General features: G+C 42.9%; 1 protein-coding gene across 3 annotated transcripts in view; it reads left to right on the top strand.

Moving 5' to 3' along the window:
* Positions 1 to 12238, top strand: part of PIWIL1 (piwi like RNA-mediated gene silencing 1) — a 376145-nt gene that overhangs the window by 290692 nt on the left and 73215 nt on the right. For 2 of the 3 annotated variants that reach the window (XM_073557066.1, XM_073557065.1), the window contains exon 14: positions 7106 to 7178. The exons of the other annotated variant lie outside the window; for it this stretch is intronic. In XM_073557066.1, coding sequence (XP_073413167.1) covers positions 7106 to 7178 — 73 coding nt within the window. The remainder of the gene's footprint in view (positions 1 to 7105; positions 7179 to 12238) is intronic. 3 annotated transcript variants of the gene reach the window in all.

The following is a 12238-nucleotide window of genomic DNA, read 5'->3' as shown; positions in this document are numbered from 1 at the left end:
ACGATGCCCTAGATGCCTCGGCACAGCCGGAGAACTAACTCAGCCTAGAGCAAGAAAGGTGAAATCTAAACTGCCCGGGAGCAGACTCCAAAGGAATAGACATCCCCCAAACATATATTTTTGGTGAGACAAGATGAAAACTCAAATGCAGCAAATGATGGGGACCAAACTGACTAGACAGGAAAGGAAAGACACTCTGCAATCACGCAAAAACCCTGAAAAATCCAACATGTCTGATGCACAAAAAACACAGAACTCACACAACTTTGCCCCCACTATATCAGCACTCTGGTATATACCGAAAGCAAAGCAAAAAGAGACCAATATAACAGGGGACAGAAAAAACTGACACAAGCAGTAACATATGGGCAGTGATCCAGCACAGCCCCAGCAGGAGCAAGCTGACCCGCACAAAGCAGAGATAGACAAAACCAGATCAAATGCAAAAAGATTAACAAATGAACCACTTAGCTGAACCATGCAGGAACAGAGCAGGAGACATCAGACCTCAGAAGGCACAAGAATAAAATCACCAGCAGGGATTGAAGGAAATCAGCAGTCTTAAATACACCAGTCAGAAACCCCAGATCTCCAATCGTCATCATCATTATCAGGTGGCAAACCTTTGTCAATCTGACCAGCTCCACTACCTCCAGTAACCACCAGAGGGAGCCCAGAAAGAGAACTCGCAACACCTCTGTCAATCTGACCAGCTCCACAACCTTCAGCAACCACCAGAGGGAGCCCAGAAAGAGAATTCACAACAATACCCCCCCTTGAGGAGGGGTCACCGAACCCTCATCCACGCCATCAGGCTGGTCAGGATGGGACCGATGGAAAGCAAGAAACAATATTTCGGCATGAATGTCAGAAGCAGAGACCCAAGAATTATCCTCCTGGCCATAACCCTTCCAATTGACCAAGTACTGGAGTCTCCGTCTAGCCAAACAAGAATCCAATATCTTCTCTACCTCATACTCCAAATTACCTTTAACCAATACAGGGTCTGGAGGTGCTGCCATGGGAACTACTGGCTCCACAAACCTCTTCAACAAAGATTTATGAAAAACGTTATGAATCTTAAACGTAACTGGAAGAGCCAAACGGAAAGAAACGGGGTTAAGGATTTCCAAAATCTTATAAGGTCCAATGAATCTTGGCTTAAATTTTGGAGACGCAACCTTCATAGGAATATTTTTCGAAGACAACCAAACTATATCACCCACTTTAAACCGGGGACCAATGGTCATATGCCGGTTGGAAAGCCGTTGGACCTTTTCCTGAGAGTGGGACAACTTATCCACTACTTGGTCCCAAATCTGCTGCATTCTCTCTACCACAGAATCCACACTTGGGCAGTCCAAAGATTCCACCTGCCCTGAAGAAAATCAAGGATGAAACCCAAGGTTACAGAAAAAGGCCGACATCAAAGTGCCAGAACTAGCCCTACTGTTTAGCGTGAATTCCGCCAAGGGCAAAAATGAGACCCAGTCATCCTGATCAGATATGAAACATCTCAAATAGGATTCCAAAGTCTGGTTTGTTCTCTCAGTCTGCCCATTGTTCTGAGGATGAAATGCAGAAGAGACGGATAACTGAATTCCCAGTTTGGAACAAAAAGCTCTCCAAAATCTGGAAATAAACTGGACTCCTCTGTCTGACACAATGTTCTCAGGAATCCCGAGCAAACAAACCACCTGTTGTAAAAACAAGGGCACCAACTCAGAAGAAGATGGCAACTTTGGGAGTGGTACAAGATGGACCATCTTAGAAAATCTATCACAGATCACCCAGATTAGTCATTCTCTGAGAGACAGGAAGATCAGAAATAAAATCCATTGAGTTATGGGTCCATGGCCTCCTGGGCACCGGCAGGGGCATCCACTAACCACTAAAACGAGAACAGGGATTGGACCAAGAACAAGTCCCACAGGACTGCACAAAATTCCTGACATCACCATAAAGACCGACTCACCAAATCTCTGGTACCAAAAATACCTGGATGACCAGTCAACATAGAGCAATGAATTTCAGACATTACTCTTTTCCTCCACTGGTCAGGGACATACAATATTCCCATAGGGCAACGTTCAGGTTTGTCCTCCTGAAATTCCTCCAGGGCACGGCTCAAATCGGGTGAGATGGCGGAAAGAACTACACCCTCATTTAGAATGGTAGTAGGCTCGGTCACATCAAGAGAATCCGCAAAGAAACTCTTAGAAAGGGCATCCGCCTTAACATTCTTAGTGCCCGGTAGGAAAGAGACCACAAAATTAAAACATGTGAAAAACAAGGCCCACCTAGCCTGTCTAGGATTCAAGCGTTTAGCTGATTCAAGATAAATCAAAATCTTGTGGTTGGTGAGGACCTCAACTTGATGTCTAGCTCCCTCCAACCAATGTCTCCACTCTTCAAATGCCCATTTCATGGCCAACAATTCCCGATTCCCCACATCAGTTACGTTCAGATGGGGAAAATTTTCGAGAAAAGAAGGCACAGGGATTCATCTTAGAAGTCACCGGATCTCTTTGGGACAAAACGGCTCCTGCACCAATCTCAGAAGCATCTACCTCCACCTGAAATGGGAGTGAGACATCAGGTTGCCGTAGAAGCGGAGCAGAAGTGAATCTCCGCTTAAGCTCCTGAAATGCCGAGGCTGCCTCTGGGGACCAATTCACCACATCAGTGCTCTTTTTGGTCAAATTGGTCAGTGGTTTAACAATAATAGAAAAATTACTTATAAATTTACGGTAGAAATTAGCAAAACCCAAAAACTTGTGGAGAGCCTTCAAAGAAGTGGGCTGAACCCAATCATAAATGGCCTGTACCTTAGCCGGGTCAATTTCAATAGTAGACGGGGACAAAATGAATCCCAAAAATGAAATCCTCTGTACACCAAAGAGACAATTAGATCCCTTAACATACAGAGAATTTTCCCTCAAAATCCGGAACACAGTCCAGACATGTTCCACATGAGAATCCCAATCACTGGAAAAAATCAAAATATCATCCAGATAAATGATCAAAAACTTATCCACAAAGTCCCGGAAAATATCGTTCATAAAAGATTGGAAGACAGAAGGGGCATTAGTGTGCTCAAAAGGCATCACCAGGTACTCAAAATGTCCCTCCGGGGTATTAAACACCGTCTTCCATTCATCCCCGTGCTTGATGCGAATAAGATTATACGCCCCCCCCCCCCCGAGGTCAAGCTTGGTAAACCAACAGGCACTTTTAACTCTGGAAAATAAATCAGAAATCAGGGGTAACGGGTACTGATATTTAACAGTGATTTTGTTAAGGGAACAATAGTCAATACATGGCTCATTAAGGCCATCTTTCTTGGCCACAACAAAAATCCCAGCACCTTAAGTTGAAGAGGATGGTCTAATATGACCCTTCTCCAACGACTCCTAGATATAACATCGCATAGCATCATGTTCGGGTACCGATAAGTTGGAAAGCCGACCCTTGGGAAATTTACACCTGGGCATTAACTCAATTGCACAGTCATGACTCCTATGAGGAGGCAAAGACGCAGACTTACTCTCACTAAATACATCAGAAAAATCAGCCAAATAGTCATGAATATCATGAGACTGGGGAGAGGTGGAGAAAACAGGAGTGTTACTAAGAACACATTGACAACCCCAACTCACCACAGACACAGATTTCCAGTCCAAAACAGGATTATGAGTTTGTAACCAAGGAAAACCTAGAACAATAGTATCATGCAAATTATGCATCACCAAAAATTTACAATTCCCTTGATGGTCCGGGGCGACCCACATTATCACCTGGGTCCAAAACTGGGGTTTATTCTCCGCCAAAGGAGTAGCATCAATACCCCTCAAAGGGATTGGAGTCCGCAGGGGTATCATGGGAAAACCACAACGTTTGGCAAAGTCAAAATCCATCAGATTCAAAGCTGCTTCTGAATCAACAAAAGCCTTAGCGGAAAATGTAGACAAGGAGCAGATCAAGGTAATCACCAAAAGGAACTTAGGCTGTACACTGCCCACCGCAAATGCGTGAGCAAAACGCTTTTTTTCATTTTGGGCAGACCGAAATAGTATGAGAGGCGTCCCCACAGAAAAAACACAACTTATTACGCCTTCTAAACTCCTGACGTTGCGCTCTAGACAAAACCCTATCGCATTGCATGGGTTCAGAAGTTCGGTTGAAAGTCGGCAATGCCTCTCGTGTAGTTTTACGTTCACGTAAATGCCGATCAATTTGATTGGCCAATGACATAGAGTTGTCAAGACCAGAGGGGACAGGAAATCCCACCATAACATCTTTTATGGTTTCTGCTTAACCCTTCCGAAAGAGAGCTGCTAGGGCATCGTCATTCCATTTAGTAAGGACCGCCCACTTTCGGAATTTTTGACAATATAACTCTGCATAATCCTGACACTGGTTCAATGCCAATAAGGTTTTCTCAGCTTGATCAATAGCATTAGGTTCATCATACAACAACCCCAGGGCTTGAAAAAACGCGTCCACATTAGCCACAATAGAATCTCCGGGTGTCAAAGAAAATGCCCAATCCTGGGGATCGCCACGCAGCAGGGAGATGACTACAGTCTACAGTAAGGCTGGTGATACTGTTATGAATGGGTCACCGAGGAGGATAGCAGGACCAGGCTAAGCCACCAGAGAGGTTGGTAACTAAGCGGATTGCAGACCCCTGATCCTATCCACACAACTAGCAGTAGCCGTGAAGCGTACCTATGATGCCCTAGACGCCTCACACAGCCAGAGAACTAATTAAGCCTAAAGCAAGAAAGGTGAAATCTAAACTGCTCCGGAGCAGACCCCAAAGGAATAGACAGCCCCCAAACCTATATTGTCGGTGAGACAAGATGAAAACTCAAACGCAGGCAGAAAAATAAATTGAGCGAATGATGGGGCCCAAACTTACTAAACAGGATAGGAAAGACACTGTCTGCAATCACGCAAAAACCCTTAAAAATCCAACACGTCTGATGCACAAAAAACACTGAAGTCACACGACTTCGCCCCCACTATATCAGCGCTCTGCTATATACTGAAAGCAAAGCAAAAAGAGACCAATGTAACAGGGGACAGAACAAACTGACACAAGCAGTAACATGGGCGGTGATCCAGCACAGCCCCAACAGGAGCAAGCTGACCCGCACAAAGCAGAGATAGACAAAACCAGATCAAATGCAAAAAGATTAACAAATGAACCACTTAGCTGAACCATGCAGGAACAGAGCAGGAGACATCAGACCTCAGAAGGCACAAGAAGAAAATCGCCAGCAGGGATTGAAGGAAGTCAGCAGTCTTAAATACACCAGTCAGAAACCCAAGATCTCCAATCGTCATCATCATTATCAGGTGGCAAACCTCTGTCAATCTGACCAGATGGAGCCCAGAATGAGAATTCACAACAGATACGGTTATATCTGAGGGCCTGGCTGTAGACAATTGACTTTTTAATGTATTTAGGATGGAAGCTGTCCCATCTGAGGTATGTGAGACGGTCAATTGGTTTCCGATACACTGATGTTTTGAATGAACCATTTTGGACTTTCATGGTGGTGTCTAGGAAGTTGATTTTTGAGTGGTCCAATGTCAAGTTTATGGTTTGATTAAATTTGTTGAATTTTTCGTGGAAATTTAGAAGTTCTTGTTCAGGTTCAGTCCAGATTATTAAGATGTCATCGATGTAATGGAAATAGGCAAAGGGTTTGATGGTGCAGGATGTTAAAAATTCATATTCCAGTTTAGCAATGAAGATCCAAATCCCCAACACACAAAGCAGGGCTATAAGATCCCCTGGACATTCACATGTTCCTCTTCCCATGCAGTGTATTTAATTCTATGCAATATATGTCCTGTGGGTGGCCTCTATGTTGGAGAAACAGTACAGAGACTGAGAGCAAAAATAAGGTCTCACCGTCATACAATTACAGACAAAAAGACCCATTTAACTGTGGCCAAACATTTCTGTGGTCCAGGACACAACATATACAATATGAAAGTTGTTATTTTGCAAGGCAATTTCAAATCACAGAAGTATCGCAGAGTTTGGGAATGCAAATTCATTGCAATCTTTGATTCTGTTCACACAGGACTCAATTTGTCTGACGGATTTATGGGCCATTACGAAATCTGAGCTATTTCCTCCATAAACAATGAAGGGACGGCTTTTATGCTATGTTTGATCAAATACAGCATTACTAAGAACTCTGTATGATTTAAATGCACTTTTGCTTTTTACTTATTTAATTATAGCAGGCTTGTTTTCATTTTGTCTTTTCTAGGTTTTGTATACTTTTTGGCCATGTGAACATGCATTTGTGTGCTGCATGTGTACCAACTCAAACCAAGCTCAATTTTTGTGTTTTTTCTCTTGGAATTTGTGTAGAGATGCTATAAAAAATATAGCAAAATATGTGATATAGAGGTTGTGCCCGATGCTATCGCATCGGGAGGGAAGTGTGTGTGGGGTGTGTATGTAAGTACGTGTGTGTGTGTATGTGAGTACATGTGTGTGTGTACGTGTGTGTGTGTTTACGTGTGTGTATGTACATGGTGGGCAGGCAGCGGGGGGGAGGGGCGGGGGGTTTCAGCGGCAGCGGGAGTCCTGCCGGCTGTGACTGTACGGAGATGGGTGGGCAGGCGGTGTGCCTGGTCTGGTGGCGGCGGGTCCAGCAGAGGCGGCCGGGTAATCCCGGCGGTGTCCTGCTAGAGGTACTGTGGAAGGGCCTGGTACCACCAGCGGTGCCATAATAGAATACCCATCATTTGGGTATTCCAATATGGCGGTCGGCGTACTTCCGGTGCGGCACAGTGGATTATGGGATTCGGGGACATCCAGACGGAAGTGCATGACTGACAATTTAAGGCAATTTTATATATATAGATAGATAAACTATTTAATAAACTATATTTTTCTTTTTTCATCCAAGTGTGGCTTTTCTTTTAAGGCATATGATTAATTTTCAAATTTTCACTTGCCATTTTATTTTTTGTAAATTGGTCAACTAATTTAGTATACAAGTAGCAAGCTTAAAACATCCAGTCACAATTGAGCTAAATATATTTTTTGCATTTCCTATTTATATTTTGGTAGAGTTGAAGTTGATGACAGCACAGATGCATATGTAAAAGTTTTGCAGCAGAAGGTTCGACCTGACACACAGATGGTAAGTTTATAATCTCGTTTTCCCAGTATAGCTAGCAAATGATTTCTAAAAATGCAGCACCTTGCAAATAATTAAGTCATCAAATGTAAGCATTTATGGTTTCCAGATTGTGGCTTTGCTTACACATACAGTATATGTGTATGTATGTGTGTGTGTGTGTGTGTGTGTATGTATATATATATATATATATATATATATATATATATCTATATATATCCACGCATGGTTAGTGGCAGGGTGAAGCCATGTATTGTCAAACTACGTACCGTGTTTTCTATTTTTAAATTATAACGACAACCCAAAACATCCGAATGACCCTGATCTAAAGTTTACATACCCCATTTCTTAATATTGTGTATTGCCCCCTCTAAAGGTACTGTCACACTAAGCAATATCACTTGCAATATCGCTATAACTTGTGACGTTATAGCGATATTGCTAGCGATATCGCTGTGTCTGATACTTACCAACGACCGGCTCCCCCGCTGGTTATCGCTGATCGCGCGAGAACGTTCAGGACTGTTTCTCGTCGTCAGCTTCCTGCTGGCTTCCTGTGGAGAGACGAGCGACAAGCGTGGAGCCGGGCGGGAGGACGCAGGATCTCCTAGTGTGACAGGTAAGTAGCGACCCCCGTCCCCAGCGATGTCGCTGGTGAGATCTGCCTGTGTGGCAGCTCACTAGCGACCACTTAGTGATGTACCAGCGATCCTGACCGCGTCATATCGCTGGTCGGGATCGCTGGTACATCGCTAAGGCCTCTTTCACACTTCAGTTTTTTGCCATCAGTCAAAATCCGCCAAAATTTGAAAATGGCGGATCCGCAAAAAATGTATAAAAACGGATACAAGCTGATGGAACGGATCCGTTTTTTTAAGGATCCGCTATACCGATTTTAGTGCGGATCCTCAACAAAACGGATCATTGGCATCCGTTTTTCACATCCGTTGGATCCGTTTTTCCACTCCTCCAAAATGGGATGCTCCCAAATATGATTAGCTCTTGGAAAATGCTCTCAAATGTGATTGGATACTGGAAACTAGGGAGAAATATATCTAGGGTGTTGTGATACAATTTCTTTGAAAGGTTTTAGAGCTAGTGGCAGCGATGGAAGGAGTTAGTGCGAGTCTGGAAGGAGTTATTGCGAGTATTGACAGCTTCTGTGTGGAATTGGATCTTCACTTGAATCGGTTGGCAATTATTGCTCTCGAGAGCGAGAAAAGAAGATTGCGAATCCTGCGTATGAGGAGACGGCGCCAGTGGATTCATCCCATTAATGCGTAGAGGTTCACCCGTGGTGTTTTTTCCACATTGTACCTGGAATTGAGGGATAATCCGGACAAGTTCTTCAACTACGTGCGCATGAGGCTGGAATTCTTTGAGATATTGGTGGATCGTGTTGGAGAACAAATCTGGAGAAGGGACACACAAATGCGGTTTTCTATATCACCGGCGGAGCGTTTGATGGTGACCCTTCGGTAAGTTATCTACCTTTTAAAATGTTTCAGATTCTGCAGGCTTTTATTGTTATGTTATGGCTTGTAGTTTGTATTAATTTTACTTTTTTTCCATTTTTTTAACAGATTCCTGGCAACTGGAGAATCCTTCACCTCCCTCCATTTCCAGTTCCGGATTGGGATTTCAACTATTGCTGGAATTGTACAACAGACCTGCCGGGCATTGTGGGATTCTCTACACGAGGAATACATCCCAGAGCCAACACAGGAGAGGTGGCTGGAGATTGCCGACAAGTTTCAAGAAATCTGCCAGTTTCCAAACTGCATCGGTGCCGTGGATGGCAAGCATATCAGGATTGTGAAACCTATGGGATCTGGTTCACAGTTTTACAACTATAAGAAATACTTTTCTATTGTGCTTATGGCCATTTCGGATGCAAACTGCAAATTCATTGCCGTGGACATGGGTGCATACGGTCGTTCTAATGACTCTCAGGTATTCAAGATTTCCACCATGGGCCGTCGCTTGTATGGAGACAATTTTGACTTCCCACCTCCAAGACCACTCCCTGGAACAACAGGCCCACCAAAGCCTTTTGTGTGCGTTGGTGACGATGCTTTTCAGCTTTCTAAACACCTACTCAAACCATATGGTATTCGTGGATTAACACACCGGAAAAGAATCTATAACTATCGGTTAACCAGAGCGCGCAGAGTGGTGGAGTGCACATTTGGAATTTTAACTGCCAAATGGAGAGTCCTGTTAACGGCCATGAAAATGAAAACAGAGACTGTGGATGAGGTGGTGAAGGCCTGTGTAATCCTGCACAATTTTGTCCTTTCAAACGAACCAGTTTCCATCGATGAAAATCTGTCTGAAACCACCTTGTGGGATTATGAGCAGCAAACTTCGGAGTACTGGCTCAGTGGCAAGAATGAGGGACACCTTTGCAGACTATTTTGTGACACCAGAGGGACAAGTGGACTGGCAAGATGACATGATATAATTTTCTATACCAATTGTGAGTAACTTTTTTTTTTTTTTTTTAACTGAAATTTTACCAAGTGTTTGGTTTTCCCAAGCATTGTTAACATGTGATTTGGTTTACCAAGTTTTTTTTTTTTTTAAGTTTTACACTTTGCAGTTTACCAATTGTTGGGTACCAAGCATAAAGTTTTACCAAGTGTTGTGTACCTAGCGTTGTTTTACACTTACAAATGTTACCAAGTGTTGGGTACCAAGCGTAAAATGTGACACTTTGAAATGTTACCAAGTGTTGTGTACCAAGCGTTTTACACTTTGAAATGTTCACATGTGTTGTGTACCAAATGTTGTGCCACCAAGTGTTTTTTTGTACCTTGTACACCACCGATGTACTGTGAAATATTACCCAGTTTTTTTGTACCTTGTACACCACCGGTGTACTGTGAAATATTGTTGTGTGTTGTGTTACCAAGTGTTGTGCTTACCTTTTACACCACTGGTGTAATTTGAATATTTCCAAAGAAAGAAGCAAAAAAGAAACAACACAATAAAGTTTTTTGAAAAAAAAAAAAGTTTATTTCTGAATTTGTAATAACAGTATATTTTTTTTTTAATTTTTGGTGTTTTTTTAATTTTTTTTGGTATCTTAAACCTTTTTTTAAGTTTTTTTTTTGGTATATATTACCTTTTTTGTAAATTTTTTTTTTTCTTTTTTTTTTTTTTGGTATGTTTTTTGGATAACAGAAAACATTACAAAGTGTGATAATGTTGGGTGGAGATAGTATTGGAGGGGTTAACAGGGTTGACCACATCGAGGGGGGTAGAGGACTGGGGAGGGAGTTGGTGAGGACCAGAAGTGGAAGGGGGGTTTAACACGTGGTTGGGACGGGAGTGGATGGACAGACGAGGTTTGTGGGTACATTGAAGGTGTATATGGGGGTGGGTATGGTGAGGGCATTGGGGTATAATGCAATGGGGAAGGAAGGTACTGGGAAGAATGGAATGGGAAACTAGAGAAAGGAGAGGGAGTGGTAGGAGGAGGGACGGCTGTATGATGGATGGTGGTGGAAGGATGGACAGGGGAAGGATGGACAGGGGGAGGATGGACAGGGGGAGGATGGACAGGGGGAGGATGAGATGCTTCAGCAAGCACTTCCACTAGAGCATTCTGACAGGCTTGCATCACACGCATCTGCTGGTGAGTACTTAAACCTTCCATTTGCCGGACAACAGATTGAAAAAAGGTATGTCTCGGTGTCTGGTTTGATTCTAAATTCATCTGTTCCATGTATCTTCTGAGTTCCATGATACTTTGATTGATCATGGTCAACCCAGAAGATAACCGTTCTCCATAAGTGTGGAAACCGTGCTGGACAGATGAGTTTAGACTCAAACAGTCAGACAAGGTCATCCTTTCCTGACTCCTCAGACGCTGCCGGCCAGAACCAAAAGTTGGTCGAGATGTTGCGGCAGTGTCTGAGGGGTGGGGAACAGGGAACAAGTCGTCACCAGCAGCTTCATGTGATGAAGTCTGCCCTGCTGCTCCAGCAGGGCTGTGGAGTCGGTAAGCCACAGTTGCGACTCCGACTCCTGGATTTTATCAGGCTCCGACTCCTTCATAAATGGCCAATTCATAACAACAAATTTACTGTTGTAAAATATTAAACATCGTGCTTATTCAGTTTCTCACCATCATATAAGTAATCAGACCACTTAGAGCAAAAACTACATTTATTAGAATACAATTAGAATATAGCAAATAACTTTTATAAACTTTTCTAAACTGTAAGTAAATATGCAATAAACACTTTTATGCAGTTAATAAGAAGAAATCTATAAATTTGTCCTCAGAAAAAGTATTGCCTCTGTCAGATCCTCCTTCATGGATGCCCTCAAATCTGATCTAATTATTTTGAGAGCAGAGAACAACCTCTCTACACTAACTTGTGTTGGTGGCAAAGCAGTAACCACTCGGGCAACATCTCTGACAATGTCAGGATACAGAGGAATCGCTTGTTGCACTGTTATTTTTGATGAACGGTCAAATTTCTCAATTTCTTTTAGTGCACATGAAAAATTCTGCTGAAATGTACTGGCTGTGTTCCTTGATGGGGATGACTCTTCTTCTATGCGGGAACGCTTTGCACGGTCCTTGTGATCCAAATATTTTTCGAAATTAAATTCTTCATCAGTTGATGATGAGGGTGAAGATGTGGCAGGACGACCAAATTCTTCTTGTTCCTCCTGACTGTTCTGCAACCCTTTCATCCTTACTGCTATTTCAAACAGAGCTTCTTTTCCTTTACTTAGCTGTTGATCATCTAGAAGAATCCGATGCATTGGGTCTACATAAACAGCTGCCAAAAGAATGTTATTTTGTAATAGTAGCTCCTCTCTCCGTTTCATTGATGTAGCAATGCCACTTGCAATTAACCCTCCTCTTTGGGACAGGCGAAACATCAGGTTCTTCCACTCCTTTAAGAAAATACCTGGAGTTAAGTCCTCTGCTTGTAATTTTTTAGTCACTGTAAATGGGTGCTCTAGCAATTTTTCCAGCTCAGTCACCTGATTCCACTGACTTTCATTTAGCGTCAGTTGAGGGTTAGCCATGTCTACAAGAA

The sequence above is a fragment of the Dendrobates tinctorius genome, unplaced genomic scaffold (genome assembly GCF_039654945.1).
Source record: "Dendrobates tinctorius isolate UK_male_01 unplaced genomic scaffold, ASM3965494v1 ptg000243l, whole genome shotgun sequence".
Classification (NCBI taxonomy): domain Eukaryota; kingdom Metazoa; phylum Chordata; class Amphibia; order Anura; family Dendrobatidae; genus Dendrobates; species Dendrobates tinctorius.
This window is presented reverse-complemented; position numbering and strand designations above follow the sequence as displayed.